The 14,189-nt window shown below is 40.1% G+C and overlaps 1 protein-coding gene across 1 annotated transcript in view; it reads left to right on the top strand.

Annotated features, from left to right (window-relative positions):
* Positions 1-13,903, top strand: part of LOC103756423 (zinc finger protein 516-like) — a 28,668-nt gene extending 14,765 nt beyond the window's left edge. The window contains exons 3-5 of the mRNA XM_008922471.3: positions 3,309-3,413; positions 4,301-4,368; positions 10,839-13,903. Of these exons, the coding sequence (XP_008920719.2) occupies positions 3,309-3,413; positions 4,301-4,368; positions 10,839-10,898 (233 nt within the window). The 3' untranslated portion in view covers positions 10,899-13,903. The remainder of the gene's footprint in view (positions 1-3,308; positions 3,414-4,300; positions 4,369-10,838) is intronic.
* Positions 13,904-14,189: the final 286 nt, after the last annotated feature.

The following is a 14,189-nucleotide window of genomic DNA, read 5'->3' as shown; positions in this document are numbered from 1 at the left end:
CAGTGCCTAGGAATGTTGTCTAAAGTTTCTCCCTGCTCACTTCCTGCTCTAAATACCAATGAATTCACCACCAACTTGGGGTACCTTCATATGGGTGCCTACCTTGATGTTATTTAATATTACGTTGTGTCAACCTGCTCAGCAAAATCTTACTGATACAGTGAGCTCCCAGCTGTGTTAGGAGGGATAGAGAAAAACAGTAAAAGCTAGGAACTAGAAGCTGACTTATTGAATGCAGGCATCAGAAAATTCATTATGACTGTTGGTACAAAGTAAAATAGGGGAAGGGTTTCCAAAGAGGTCTCTCTTTACCTGCTTTTTAAAAGAGGGATTTTATTGGCAAAATGTTTTTGCTGTGCAGTGATTTCCAGAGACACTTTAACTGGAAGTTATTTAGTGCCCATCTCTGCTTTGAAACCTCTTCGTTCATTCCAAGTGTTTTACAGCAATCAAGTTTTCAGAATTTGAAACCTCTTTTTTTTTTTTAATGTAGCTTGTCTTCATTTTATATACAACTTCCAGGTTGTTGATGTTTCTCCAAACCAATTGGCATGATGGCTGTTTTTCATAGCACTCAAATAAAAAGCTGCTTCAGGCAAAAGGAACGAGATCCTACCAAAAAAAAAAAAGAGGAGAGTAATTGAACTTTGTCTGAAATAACATATGGCCCTAGATAGGCTGAGCCCTGTGAGTCAGTATGCATCATACAATTTAGCCTTAATCTCATAGTGTGAATATGGCAATCATGACATGAAGGACAACCAAAAATCCTGCTTAGGTATACTATCTGTCATGTTTTTCCCTCAATGGAGTGTTTGTCCTTGGAAGAGAGTTGTTGTATGTACTGTTGTGATACAGCTGCAAACACAAAGCTAGCTGTACTTAGGTTAGTTTGTTTCACACTGCCCAATCTTCCCAAATGCTTGTAGGGAGAATCTTACTGTTATCTTTAATAGTGGTTATTTATTTTGTTCATGATATTTACAGGAATTGCTGTATTAGTAAAGGCTGGGTTATGGCAGCAGATGCACTCTTTCTCTGGGTCTCCTTTGAGACCAGCTTTGAGCATCGATTTCTCAGGAACTCCCATTCGGATAGTCACGTTCCTTTACCTGTAATTTGCTAAGACCTGTAGTCATCCACCCTCTTTTGTTCACGTATAGGATAACCTGAGTGATGACTCATGGGGGTATTGCCTTGTGTCAGTGATGCCCATGGCTCAGAGCTCTAAACTATCAAAAGCCTTATGGTGCTGCTTAGGAAATACAACAATGGCAAGTATACCTGGAAGTGACGCATTTTTTCCACCTGCTTTTTGAATAACTACCGTAAAGTGAGAGCTAGGGAGGGGTTAGATGAAAGTCTTACACCCACTCATCTTTGGCATTCATACAGGGTATGTTGGCTTACAACAGCATCCTCAACCTTCCCTCATGCACGACTCAGGTGGGAGCAGTGCTTCCATGAAGGCTATTGGATTGGGTCCGTAATGGCTGCTGAGACAAGTGTATTCACCTTCCACAGAGGGAGACGTGGGTTGTAGAGGGATTAAATCTCTTTCCAGAGGTGTCAGAATGATGACCTGAGGAAGCTCTCCTGGGCTTCATAGAGCTACTCTGCCAGTCTCTGCCTGTCCAGTAGTTGGCATGGGGCAGTCCAGCAAAGGCTACACCTGGTTTCTCAGGACAGCTCCTTCAGCTTTTTGCATTCAAGTTTTCAGCTACAGTTCTGGCCAGTGAGGGGAAAATGCTAGTAATAGATCAGAAAACCTGCTTTAATCTTGGCTGCCTTACAAGGCAAATCTGTCTCATTATAGTATAGTAAGGCTCTCATTGATGTGTGATTCTTTTTTTTAATATTATTTTTTTGAGGTTTTTGTTTGTTTGTGTTGCTGGGTATACCTGATGGGGATTTTCTCCAAAATCACAATCTTCTATTTGATTCCCAGAAACTTAATTCCTGGGAGCAGGAGTGTTCAAGTATATTACACAGACTGTGCTGCCATCTGCAGGAGGTGCTATTATAAAAGAAAAGAACAATTTGTGAGTGGGGCATTTGTTTGGGGTTTTTTGTGTTTTTGTGGGGTTTTTTTGTTTGTTTTGTTTTGTTTTTTGCAACCAGACATTTCTTTCCAATATATGGTCTGGTGAAAACCATGACAGAACGCTTGGTGTCATAACAGCAGAGTAAATGGCAGCTGTCTTCTTTTCCATTCATCTTTAGGTGCAGCATCCATATTTTGGATGAGTCCTCTGGCATCCTGCAGTTGATTTTTCAGTTGTGTGGAGGTTTTTGGTTGCCACTTTTTTGTTCATAATTTTATTCTTTTTAAATGCTGTAACAGGGAGGGGAATATGAAAGAAAAACTGAAACTTCACTTCTGTTGACAACCCTCTCAGAATTTCTTTAAAAGCCAAAGTATTCCAGTGGCAACTGGAAACATCAACTCTTTCCTTCTGAAGAGGGCGTTTTACCAAAATAGAAAAGATGATGTTCAAACATAATTTTTTTTTAATAGTAAAAAAGCCCAATAAAAGTCAAATGTGTCTTTTTTGATCAGCAGCAAAAAGACAAAGACCAGCCCTTTAAGTCAGATGCTGTAAACTGACCTTTGGAGAAAAAGGAGAGGTTTGAGCGGTTTTCCACAAATGCTAATGGCCTAGAAAACATGTTTACCCAGGGCTGGGGGAAGGCTGCTGCGCTGCTACCAGCTCAAAATGTCCGGAATGACACTTTCATTCACAGATGTCTTTCGTCTGTGCCTCAGAGGTCCAGGGTCAAAGCAGCACCGGCAGGCAGGTAGGCAGGGGCGAAAGGTTTGATCAGTCTGCGATGGCTCCGCTCACTCTGCATTTGTCTCTGAGGTATTGCCGCCTGGGGGGGACAGTCGGGCTCTGGTCCTACTCACTTCCTATTATCCATGTGACTTGTCTCCGCCACGCTGGAGTCACTTTGATTTGCCTGATGTACTGCTTGACAAAGCTGGGTGATGGCTGAGAAGTGGATCCAGCTGCTCTGAAAAGCGCACACCTGACATGCCAGTCCTGGTGCGGGCACATCATGGGGAGCATTTTTTAATTCAATGTAATTTATGCATTCTTGCAGTCCTGTGTGTGCCTGGCCTGTCAGCCAGTGCCTAGATGAAGGCTGACAGTTGTCATCCAGGGCCTGAAGGTAGCCTCACATAATGACACATTAGACATACTAATGATGTTTTCTTCTGGCATAATGTTTTCTTCTCAACTTTCCTCTCTCCTCTCCCCCCCCCAACCCCCCCCTTCCTCTCTCCCCCTCTCTCCTGACTACAGGGATGCTCAGGACACAAACACGCCAAGGAGACTGTGTCTGCAGAGAATGTGGAAAATGCTTTACCCAACCCAGTCACCTCAGGACTCATCAGAGGTCCCACACAGGTACCTTTTCACACTTGCTCTTTCTTTCTCCCTTTCCCACGTGCCTGCTTTCAGATTCTGCTAACAAAATACCAAGAATTACATTTCACATCCCATGTTAACCTGAGTAATTCCAATACCTAAACCTAATAGACAGGGGGGGTTTATGACTTTTGTTCTTGTTCTTCAGATATTGCTTACCTGATCCCTGCCCAAACTCCATAAAATTGCAATGCATTTAAGATAACTCTGTTTGCAAATGTTTTATTTTAATTAGAGAGTAGGGTACTCAGAAATGAATATGCTAATGAATTCTGTTGCCACCAGCACAAATTGAAATCAAAGTACTCCTTTCAGCACAACATAAGGCTTTGTTTTGCCTCATCGTTGCTGTTGACAGGAACATTTTTGTGGGAAACAAGATTTTTCCTCAGACTGGTCAGCCCTAGCAGCCATTTTTAACCTGACACAATCTGTGGTTGAGGCTGGAGGAGCCTAAAGCCACCGGTGCCTTGAGACCTCCTGAGCATTGCATGAGACAGTGAGACTAGCAGGTTCCTCCCCAAAAGTGTGAATGATGCATACATAAGCCAGTCTGATGCAAAATGACAGAAGCCAAATGGTAAGTAATGCAAGAAGAGGGTCCCTTTACACATATACTGATAATTAATGTTGTCAGTGATTGCTTTCTTCAGCGCTGAAGTCTGAATTAAAAAGGGCAGTGGCCCTAGGCTGCCATTAGCACACTCTCTTACAGTAAGTGTTACGGTAAATTGGTATTTTCCGGCCACAGGCTAGTAGCTGGTGTCTTTTTTTGAACGTGGTTAATCTGTAATGGTCTCAAATAATATACACACACTAACGAAGCTTGAATGTTCATCTGTTAACAAGCCCCCTTGTTCCCACAGTGGTATTTGAGTCTAATGGACTCCGAGGTACTGAAGTTCACACCACCTCTGCAGATGCTCCAAAACAAGTATGTTTTACAATTAATTGGATGTTTGGTTTTTAATGTGGTAGCTGGGAAAAAGTTGCACAGTAATACTCATCACTAAAGTACTGACTTTTATAACATGTATAAATAATAATGGTATTGCTTAATTTTTAACTCTTAAATTTTTTAAGCATTTTAACAGAATCTGTTATATAGAGAGTCAGTTAATTGTGAAGCAGGTAGTTAGTGTTTAAATAAACATGTTACTGGCTTACTGGGGACTGGGTGGGATAGGTAACTCTGTAATGTGCAGTGACATGTAATTGTGAGATAGAAATTTGATTTTACAACTAACACATTTTCTGCTGCCACAAGACAATTAACGTTTAGTCTGTATTTTTCAGATTATTTGTACCCTGATATGCAGTACCTGGCCTTTGAAAGGCTCTCATCCACCAATTTCTGTGGACTCTCTGTTGGTGTGCTTTCCTGTTTCTACTGTACAGTTTCCTATCTTAACAAACACTTCTCAGTTACAGAGAAAATCATTAAACTGAATTTGTTTCATGTATCTTACATCTTTGGAGACTAGTGTCATAACCTGGACCTTTCTACTCCATCTTGTAGCTTGGCAGGTGGGTTTCAGGGCACACCTCCTCATGGACAGTTTTCTTTAATTGTGAAACTGCCTCCAGCATCACTCACTTTCCCTTTCATCTGCATTTTTAGCTTTACTTTTCATTACAGTAGCCTACATCCTCCTGTCTCTTACTAAACTATTGCAGGTGTTTTTGGCCATGCTTAGATGATTTTGGCCGTTGGTTTCTACTTTCTCAATAAACATCCTCACTGGGCACCACCACATCACCTAGTTCATATGCTGCACCCTTCATGGAAGCTTTTAGGACCTTCTCAGTTGCAGTTGCATCTTTCTGGCCCAAAGGTTGTGTAGGGAACCCAGCCTCTGCCACAGGAGCATCTTGTTAACATCAAGCCATAGGAGTGGCCAGCAATTCTCATAAAGTGTTCAAGATGGCATAGCACTTCCTTGTTGTGCGCAATGTTTGCTTTGCTTTGCGTTAATGGGACAGTAACGGCAAAGTTATTCTGTAGTGCCCTCCTCGTGATGCTAGATAAGCATAAAATTGTGCAAGGACACATCTCTCAATAACAGAGTGAATGGCAGAGACACAGACATGGTAAAAGTGACAGTGAAACACTGCAGCTCTACCAACCAGCTCAGCTAGTCTTTGGTTTCCACCAATTTAGTAATGTAGATTTAGTAAACTTAAGCATCTTTTTAAATGCTCTTTCATCTTTTCATGCTTGTGGTTTTCTCTCATGTGTAGTTGAGATCGGATTCTGAGGGCATCTGGGCTTCTTTCTTCTAGAAGACAATAAAAGGTCAAAGTTGGAAATACATTTCCAAAAAATTCTGAAATAGCCATATCCATCCAAAAGGAAATGTGGCAGCTCAGACCACATCTGGACTCTTTTTGTAATTCGGGTTACATTACTGCACAATAAATTTACTCACAATCTTGTCTTTGTAGACTACTGTCATGCCAGAATTTATTGACTAACTCCTTCCATGGCAAATGTAGCTTGCTCTTGCAGTCTAAGTCCTTGTCAATCTGTCTTCAGAGCATTTGATTAAATTACAGCATGTCTCAATTTAGCAGAATTCTGAGGAGAGGTTAGCTTCACGAGTCACTTCATCTCTTGCCAGTTGGTATTGCTCCCACAGAAAATGCAGTATGATCACTTCTCCAGGAGATAGTTCCCTTTCTTTTGTCTTGTTTGTTCCTCAGTATCAGCCTTTGTCTCAGTTTGTCAGCATCTGTGTCGGGTAGGATTATTCAGTTGTCTGCTGTTTTGCTTGTTCTCATTGCAAGCAGGCAGTGTGCTCCCCCAGAAGACTCCACCTGCACAGTCCCTGGGCTTTACAGAGGGAATACTCTCATTTCTACCTGCAGCTGTAGGGGCCTTCAGAAGCACAGAAATGAGCTCGCACTGAGAACGGTGCCTGCAGCATTCCGTTAACATTACCATTTCCCACTTTAAACGTTGTCACTCCATGTCTTCATTTCATTTCTTAATTGGGGACAGATCTATTCATGAGAGTTTATGGTGTAAAGTCAGTTCAAGTTACAGAAGTGCCATGCACATGCTCCAAGCAAGAAACAATAGTTACCATGTACGATAGCCTGAGAAGGAAACGGTGGTTTTTTTTAATGTCAAGTGAAAATGATTCACTTTACATAATGTTTCCTCCTCACAGGTAAAATATGTTCCCCTGAGTAGTCTGCTGAAGAGTAAAAATATTAACATTAGTATTTCACAGTTCCCCCATTCCCTTCTGTAGTCAAGCAGAAGATCATCTCTAAAGGTTTCCTTTATGAAAGAATGTTAGCTAGGGCTTTTAAAATCCCCCAACATGGTAGCTTACAACTGTGCTTCATTATATTGCAGTCTTATCACAGAATAATTCTAACTGTGCATGTTAAAAATAGGGTCTACAGCCAGGCTTTTTCAAAAATGATCCAGGTAAATCTATATTTAGATGTCTAAATAAGAACCCTGCATTAGAGTAGTGAACCACCAACAGGACACGCAGGCATTTGGCATCAGTGAAAAGGAGATCACCTGTAGGAGTGTTTAAAAAAGATCAAACACACATGGTTTTAATACTGTTAGCACTGGGCTGTGTTTCATGCTTTGTTGTCAGCACCAATGAAATACAAATAAAATGTAGGAAACAAAGGGTTCATTTGTAATGTTGTTTACTGTGGTTTCTTATTTTTACTTGAATGCTTTTAAAAAAAAGGACATTTTTACATAAAGTGAGTTTCCCATGAACTGTGGAATATTTCCTACTCTTCTTTATCTAAAGGACAAAAAATGCTCATTACATACCCCAAGTCAATACAATCTGTGCAAAGTCATGTAGATTCTGTTGAAACGCTGCCATGTTAAACATACTGAATATTCTGAATATTTTTATAAATGCTAAATATCCCAATGTATACATAATTATGCTTGCTTATCCACAATGAATATGTATCTTAATTTGGAATACACTAAGCGACATCCAAAGATATGATTTAGTAGGCTTGAATTGGGGGAGCACACTCCAATTGCATGTACATGGCAAGACAAAAGCTGGCTCCCCTTTGGAAGGGTCCTTGCAACAGCACGTGCCTCAAAGCAGCTGTGTGTATCTTAAAGTAAAGCTCTCCTAAAGCATGGGGTCGTTTCAGAGACACTGCCTGGTGCTGCAGCGTTGCAGCCAGAAGCCCAGTGGCACAGGAGTCAGTCTTGAGCCTGCTTTTGCAGAATGGCGACAGCAGTGATAGCAGTTTCTAATATGTATGCTGTGCATTTAATTTCTGCTTCTGCATTTTTAAAGCCATATAAAAGCTTGGCCCACTGTAGGAATATAGTCTATCCTCTATCAGTGTCAGTCAATATACTCTAAAAATTTTAAGGGACAAGTAATTGGGTGTTCAAAAGGCATGATTTACTAGTTATCAATGAGGAAGAGTTCTGTTTAATTGAAAGCGTGTGTGTATATATATATGTATATATGTGAAGCATATTCGCAGCGCCGGAGCCAGAGACACCAAGTTCTCTGCTTTCTCTGCAAGTGAAAAAAGCAAAACCCCCAAAACCCCAACCTTTGTCCTCTGCAGAAAAACCCCCTTTTATTCACAGAAAATCAATTAGAAGCTACAGCCCAGGACAAAAAAAAAATAAACTACTGGTATCATGAATACTTCTGGCTGAAGCTTTCCCCATGCCAGAAGGCACTGATGGTCCTTTTCTGTGAAACAGCAGTGGGCACCACAGTTCTTGGGCCTCATTCACTGAAAAGAGAAGTGTGCAGTAGGTCCTGTGTGACAGGGGTAAAACACCTTCATAAGGGGTTCATAAGCCTTAATTTTCTCCTCTAAAAGTATTTTAAAATATTTCTTGCAGTGTTCAGTACTTGAGTTAGCATGAATGTGAACAGTCAGAATTTGGGGGATACAGATTGGAAAGAACCATCAAGAAAACACTGTGCATATATGTGTATGTATATTGTAAAGGAGCTTGGGGGGAAAGCTGGGGACATCTGTTACCTGTAATGTTTTTTTAATCCAGCAGTACTACAGCTGTGCTTGTCCTAAAGCAACTTTGGTGAGAAGGGAAGGAGGCAAAAAACCCCAACCCAGATAAAAAAGTTTAAACTATTGGTTTCTGAGTCTGGCTGGTTTTAGTTTTCTTGTATTCAAAATTTTGGTGCTGTCTGTTAAAAGTCCTATTTCTGACATTTGTTCTTATGAAATGTCTTGCCCCAGTTCCTTGCAGAGTTTCTTCCAAAGATCATGATTAATAGTTCAGTCCTCATTATTGCAAATGTTATTTTTAAATAGTTATTCTGAGAACAAGAATTCCATTAATCAAAATAATAGATAATGAACAAATAAATGGCAACCTAATTTGTCTCGTTCATACATATGGAGATTATAATGCAAACAATCAAGGAACCATAGAGGCTGCTGTAGTGGCATCTGAGTAATATGCATGTACTGTATGTCTGTTACTTTGTGAGCATTAGAGACAGGATTAGCAGCTGTAGTTCTTGTCTCAACACTTTCCCCTTGCCAGGAACAGGAGTGGTATCTGTGCTCCAAACTGGTCATTGCAATTTATTTCAATGCCATGCAATAATCTGTCCTTCAGTATATTAACAGGTACACAAACTATTCTTTTCCTGTTAACTAGTGAAAAGCCCTAGAAGTTGGTATGAAAGCAGCTTTGGCATGGAAGCTCTAGGTTTCATGTAAAGATCTGCCAGTTTTTACTGAAAGTGAAGAAAGATTCCTTTTAAAAAGGGAAAACCTTTCACTTCAGGAAGAATTCTATCCAGCTATGTATCAGCCAGTTCAAAATCTGACTGTATCCTTGGGCCTGTGGGAGTACAAGGGGTTGAGCCACTGGGTGGGGTTTGGCACGCATGAATCTCAGGTGCTGTTTCTTGGTGAAACTGGCAGCACAGATATGCTTCAGCCACCCACCCACCACCTCCAGCCCTTCTGCACTGTCCTTACAGGTGTGGGGAGGATGGATTATTCTTTTCACAGGTCCCCTGTGCTGTGCGGTGCCTGGCATGCTTTCACCACCCCGCAGGCTACCCATCCCAAAAGAGCACCCCTAAATTACAGCCCTTTTTTCAGATCTTACCCAGGGAAACTGGGACAAGGTGCCTTCCATCCCCTTGCCTCTCTCCATCCCTCCTCCCCTATCCTGGTGAAGCCCTGCTGTGCTCCCCCATGTGTGTAGAGGCAGTTCGATACGAGACGTTTTAATGATGAATGCCTCCTCCTGGAATTGTGGCTGTGTCTCTCAGGCATGATGCAGCCACACAAAAATGTAAAGCATCTTTCTTAGTTTACTGCAGGAAATTCAGCATCCAACTAAGGAAGTTTTATCACATCTCTCATTCAGTTACTGTTTCCTACATTTCAAATATACTGCAGTCTGTACAGCAGCTTTTTTTTTCTTTAATTTTGTTGCAAATCTTTCCGACTTAAACCAAACTTTGACTGGTAAATGTCATGAATCTCAGGCCAGGTTTAATTAGGAATTTTCTAAATCTATTAACAAAAGAGATGCACTTAATACATTATGTCAACCAGAGCTGAGCTTTCTTTAGCTATTTCGAGGGCTGCCATAGGCACAGCTTGAAACTTGCTTGGATTTTACATGGGTGCTGTATTTTATGTTGCATTAATTTAAAATGGTCTGTTTCACTTCATCAAGACTTTAGCTTAAGGATAATGCATTTATGTAAGATTAATCTTGCCATGTTGTTTTAGGATCAGGATTGTAAACTGCATTGTTCCGACAGTGATGTTCTAAATGTCATTTTAAAGCTTTTCTTAGGAGCTGCAGGCTTCCACTTATTCATGATGTTATCTTTAATTTCACTTGATTTTAGAATATCCCTGCTATTTTTTTCCAACATGGTAATTATTCATGAAAATTGGCTAAGAAAATAGAAGAAAGATGACAAGGGGGGGGGTGAGTGGAAAGCCGCCTTAGCATTTGACAGACCTGCCCAAGAATTCAGTTCTTCTCATTCAGCTGCCTCTGTGACCTCAAACTTCAGCCTTTTTAAAGCGCTGATCTAGTTATGAATCCTTTTTGGCTAGCACAAAATTCCACATTTTGGAGACCTCTTCTTTCCCTCCTTGTTCTCAGCCTTTTCTGAAGTGCTCCATCAGACACTATGACTTGCTGTTGTAGTTGAAAGGGGACTTTATATGAGCCTGACACACTTTGCTCTTGGTGGAGATGTTTTAAAAAAAAAAAAAACAAAACAAACTAAAGAACTTCTCATGTAGTGGGTCAAGATGAATGTACGTGATGCTAATAAAGGTTAACAAACACCAGCAGGACTTGCTGGAGGGTCATGCCTGGGAGCAGAGGCGAGAATGAGCTTTTTCCCCATGTTGTCCTTCTTGCAGGGGAGAGACCACGTCGGTGCGGAGATCACCCACACGCTGCATCTCCGAAAGGGAACCTAGAGCCTTGGCAGAGGAGCCCCGAGGCCAGCAGCCCCCAGCCCGAGGGGCAGCGCCAGCAGCCCCCCACGCAGAGCAGAGCAGCCCCCCTGCAGCCATCGCCTCGCCCGGAGCTGCTGCGCGAGACTGAAACCAGCGCTCTGCCAGGAGGGGGGGTGCCTCTGCGCTGTTAATCATTTTAAAATAAATGAAGATGCTACACAAGATATATATAAATTGACGTACTAATCAGTCCCATGGTTCCTTATTTCCTTTATAATAAACAGTGGAGTTGGCAAGCACTGTGGCAGCACGAGGCATCTATATTAATCAAGAGAAGTTTGAGACACTGGAAAAATTAAACTTTATGTGATTTGGACAGCATGAAGAAGTTAAGCACTGTAACAAAAACCTCCCTGATGCTCACAATGACTGTTTGATACATTTGAAAAACAGCAGTGGATTTGAGGGCTGGAGAAGTATTAATTAATGAAACTGCCACTGCCTGTCATGCTGAAAAGCAAATTAAAAAAAAAAACAAAACAAAAACAGAGAGAGGAAGAATGAGGGGTGCGGGGGGGGAAAGGTGGCATTCGGTGCTGAGAAAGCAATGTTTGATGAAGGATTAAAGGGACTAAAGAGAAAGACCATCATTCTGCAATGGTTTGTTTCATTACAGTTTGGGGACCACTTTCATTTCTAGTGCTCTTGCTCTTGACTGCGCACCATTAATAGTATGTGAATATGGAAATTGAAACACTTCCAGAGAAAAGCTTCTATTCTACTTTGGAACAGAAAAGCTGGTCGAACACTAAGAAAAAAAACAGGCTTCTGTGTTTTACTCTCAGGACCTTTTTTTTTTGTAACAGGGCTACTTTCTTCAACCTGATCACAAAGGAAGTCTTCACTTAGAGAAAAAAGAAAAAGGAAATAATAAAACATTCAGCTGTCTAATGCCACTGATCTCTGTTTAGAAGAGAAAAGGTGTCACTGAATGAATTCAGGTAGCCCTGGGGCTGTAAGGTGCTCTCTGCTCTTTTGTTTGGTTCAGCAGGCCAGCTACTGCTCCTCCTTGGGCCCAGTGATGTTCTGGAAAGACGAGGAAACTTCTTTTGTGGTGGCAGGTTAACGTTCATATAAATGTGTCATGTCTTGTACTTGGTGATCACTGGTGGTGTTAGGAAAAAAAAAGAAAAAAAAAAGCTTTATATACCTCTTCTACAGTAACTCTTTAACTGCAAGTTTTCTAGGTGGGGTTGTGGCACATAACAGGTTGTTAAACCATGCAGTGTAAGCAATTAAAAATGTATTCCACCGATTTAAATATTTTCTTTTCTTATTGCTGTGACACTATGTGTGATGGTAATATTTCTGAGAGTTTCAGATTTTGCACATATAATTTTATGCATTATCAAAAGTTACTGCTGCCTTGAAAGAAAATGTTCTGTGAAAATTTTTGCAAAAGCTTTACTAGTTTGTTTTTTTTAAATTGTAACATTTTGTAAAGGCAGGAAATGGAGTTAAAAACCTAGCATGCTAAATATATTTTTCAAAAAAGCAATAATTTTACATGTACAGAAATGATGCTAACCTTTAATACAGGTGAGACCACAGTTTACTTAATACAGTAACGAAATAGTGCTGTTTTTGTAGAAACGGGCTTCTGACAAAGATTTGTTAAAAAAAAAAAAAAGGCAGAAAAAACCTTAAAGCGTGATCTTTCTATTCTAACAGTTTGGTGGGCGGGGGGTTGCTTTTTTAAAAAAATCTAGTCAGTAATTTGGTCTGGACTACTTGTTACTTGTTTTAAATTACTTGACAGGTTTTGTTACTTTGCAACACTTGCAACAATGCAAATTAACTTGCTTATGTGTTTTTTTTTAAAATTAGATTTTCCTTAGGCTATTACACAAGATGTATACCAGAATCCTCTGTAAGTCTCGGTGTAGTTAGGAATGTCTGTGCAAATACTTAAAAGTGACTGTAATTAACTGTTCTGTGAAGTTATTTTGAGGGAGGTTGCATAGACACATTCCGTTGTACACCAAAAAAAAAAAAAAAACACAAGAAAAAAAAACAAGAAAAGGAGAAGAATGAAAAAGTGGAAATATTTTGCTGTGTTGCTTAATGATTATCATGTTGGGTTTGCACTAGCTTTCTCAGTTTGTCAGTTTGTTTTGGTTTTGGTTTTTGGGTGGGGTTTTTTTTGTTTGTTTTTTTGTTCTGTTTTGTTATTTGTTTGTTTGTTTTGTTTTGTTGCTTTTCTGAGTCATATTTTCCATGAAAGAAAGTAATGGTGACAGTTCAGGAATGCACAAAAGCTAGTTACCTAATCTATTTGTTTGTGGTTTAGTTATTAAAAACTCTTCTACACCCAAAATGACACAAAAGTGTAGTGTACATTTGTAATTTCTCTCCTTTTTTTAATTGTATTTTTTTGGCAAGCTGAACTAGAAAATCTGAGTTAATATTTAGAGCCAAAACCTTCTTTCTGGAACTTTTCTTCCAGAATCCATGACAGAGAAGCTAGTGCTGCCACTGCCATTACCAGGGTACTAATCAGCAAAGTTTACAATCATAATTTAGCTTCATGAAGAACAACAGTAGGGGAAATCAGTTTAAATAATTATATGCTGTGTATAGCAGAGAAATGAGATTTTCACTTAATTAAACAAGAAACAAGAGTGGGTGGAGGAAAGCCAACCTTAAAGACCATCTGTTTTCACAAGAGAATCCCACGATTTTTGTTTTCTTCTATATCATTGTATTGTATTGATTTGTTATTTTAGTTAGACCATAGTATTTAAAATGAGTTATGTTCCATATTTATTTAGTCAATGGGCTTTCACCAGCTCTTTTAAGCAATGTGATAAGTTTTTTTGGCATGACACACTCCTGTAAAGCCCTTTTATGACTGTTACAGGGACTTTCTACTACCTCTACCAATCTACTGTTTCTTCTTCTTAACAGGTTTTTATGGTGTTGCAAGTCTAATGTAACTTAGACAATAAAGGGTTTGATTATCTACACTGCAGATTCTCAGTGTATCTGCCATCTCTCTCTCTCTTTCCCTCTTTCTCTCTTTTTTTGTGTGTGGATTATTACAGCTAAAGTGTAGAAGATCTCTTTTATTATAGCTGAAGTGAAAGACAGACCACCTTCACCAGGGTATTTTTGTGTCCTGAATATTGCACACTGACCAAAAGTTGAACTTGGAGAAACTTTGTCCACAGACCTAATCAGCTACTACATTGCCATTGTGCTGCTTGCATTCTTGACATTCCTTCTGTCACAAATGCTATGTATAAATCAGTG

This window comes from Manacus vitellinus, unplaced genomic scaffold, assembly GCF_001715985.3.
Source record: "Manacus vitellinus isolate BGI_N305 unplaced genomic scaffold, ASM171598v3 scaffold_17_pilon, whole genome shotgun sequence".
In the NCBI taxonomy this organism is placed as follows: domain Eukaryota; kingdom Metazoa; phylum Chordata; class Aves; order Passeriformes; family Pipridae; genus Manacus; species Manacus vitellinus.
The sequence above is the reverse complement of the archived record's forward strand: the minus strand, read 5'-3'. Positions and strand labels throughout refer to the sequence as shown.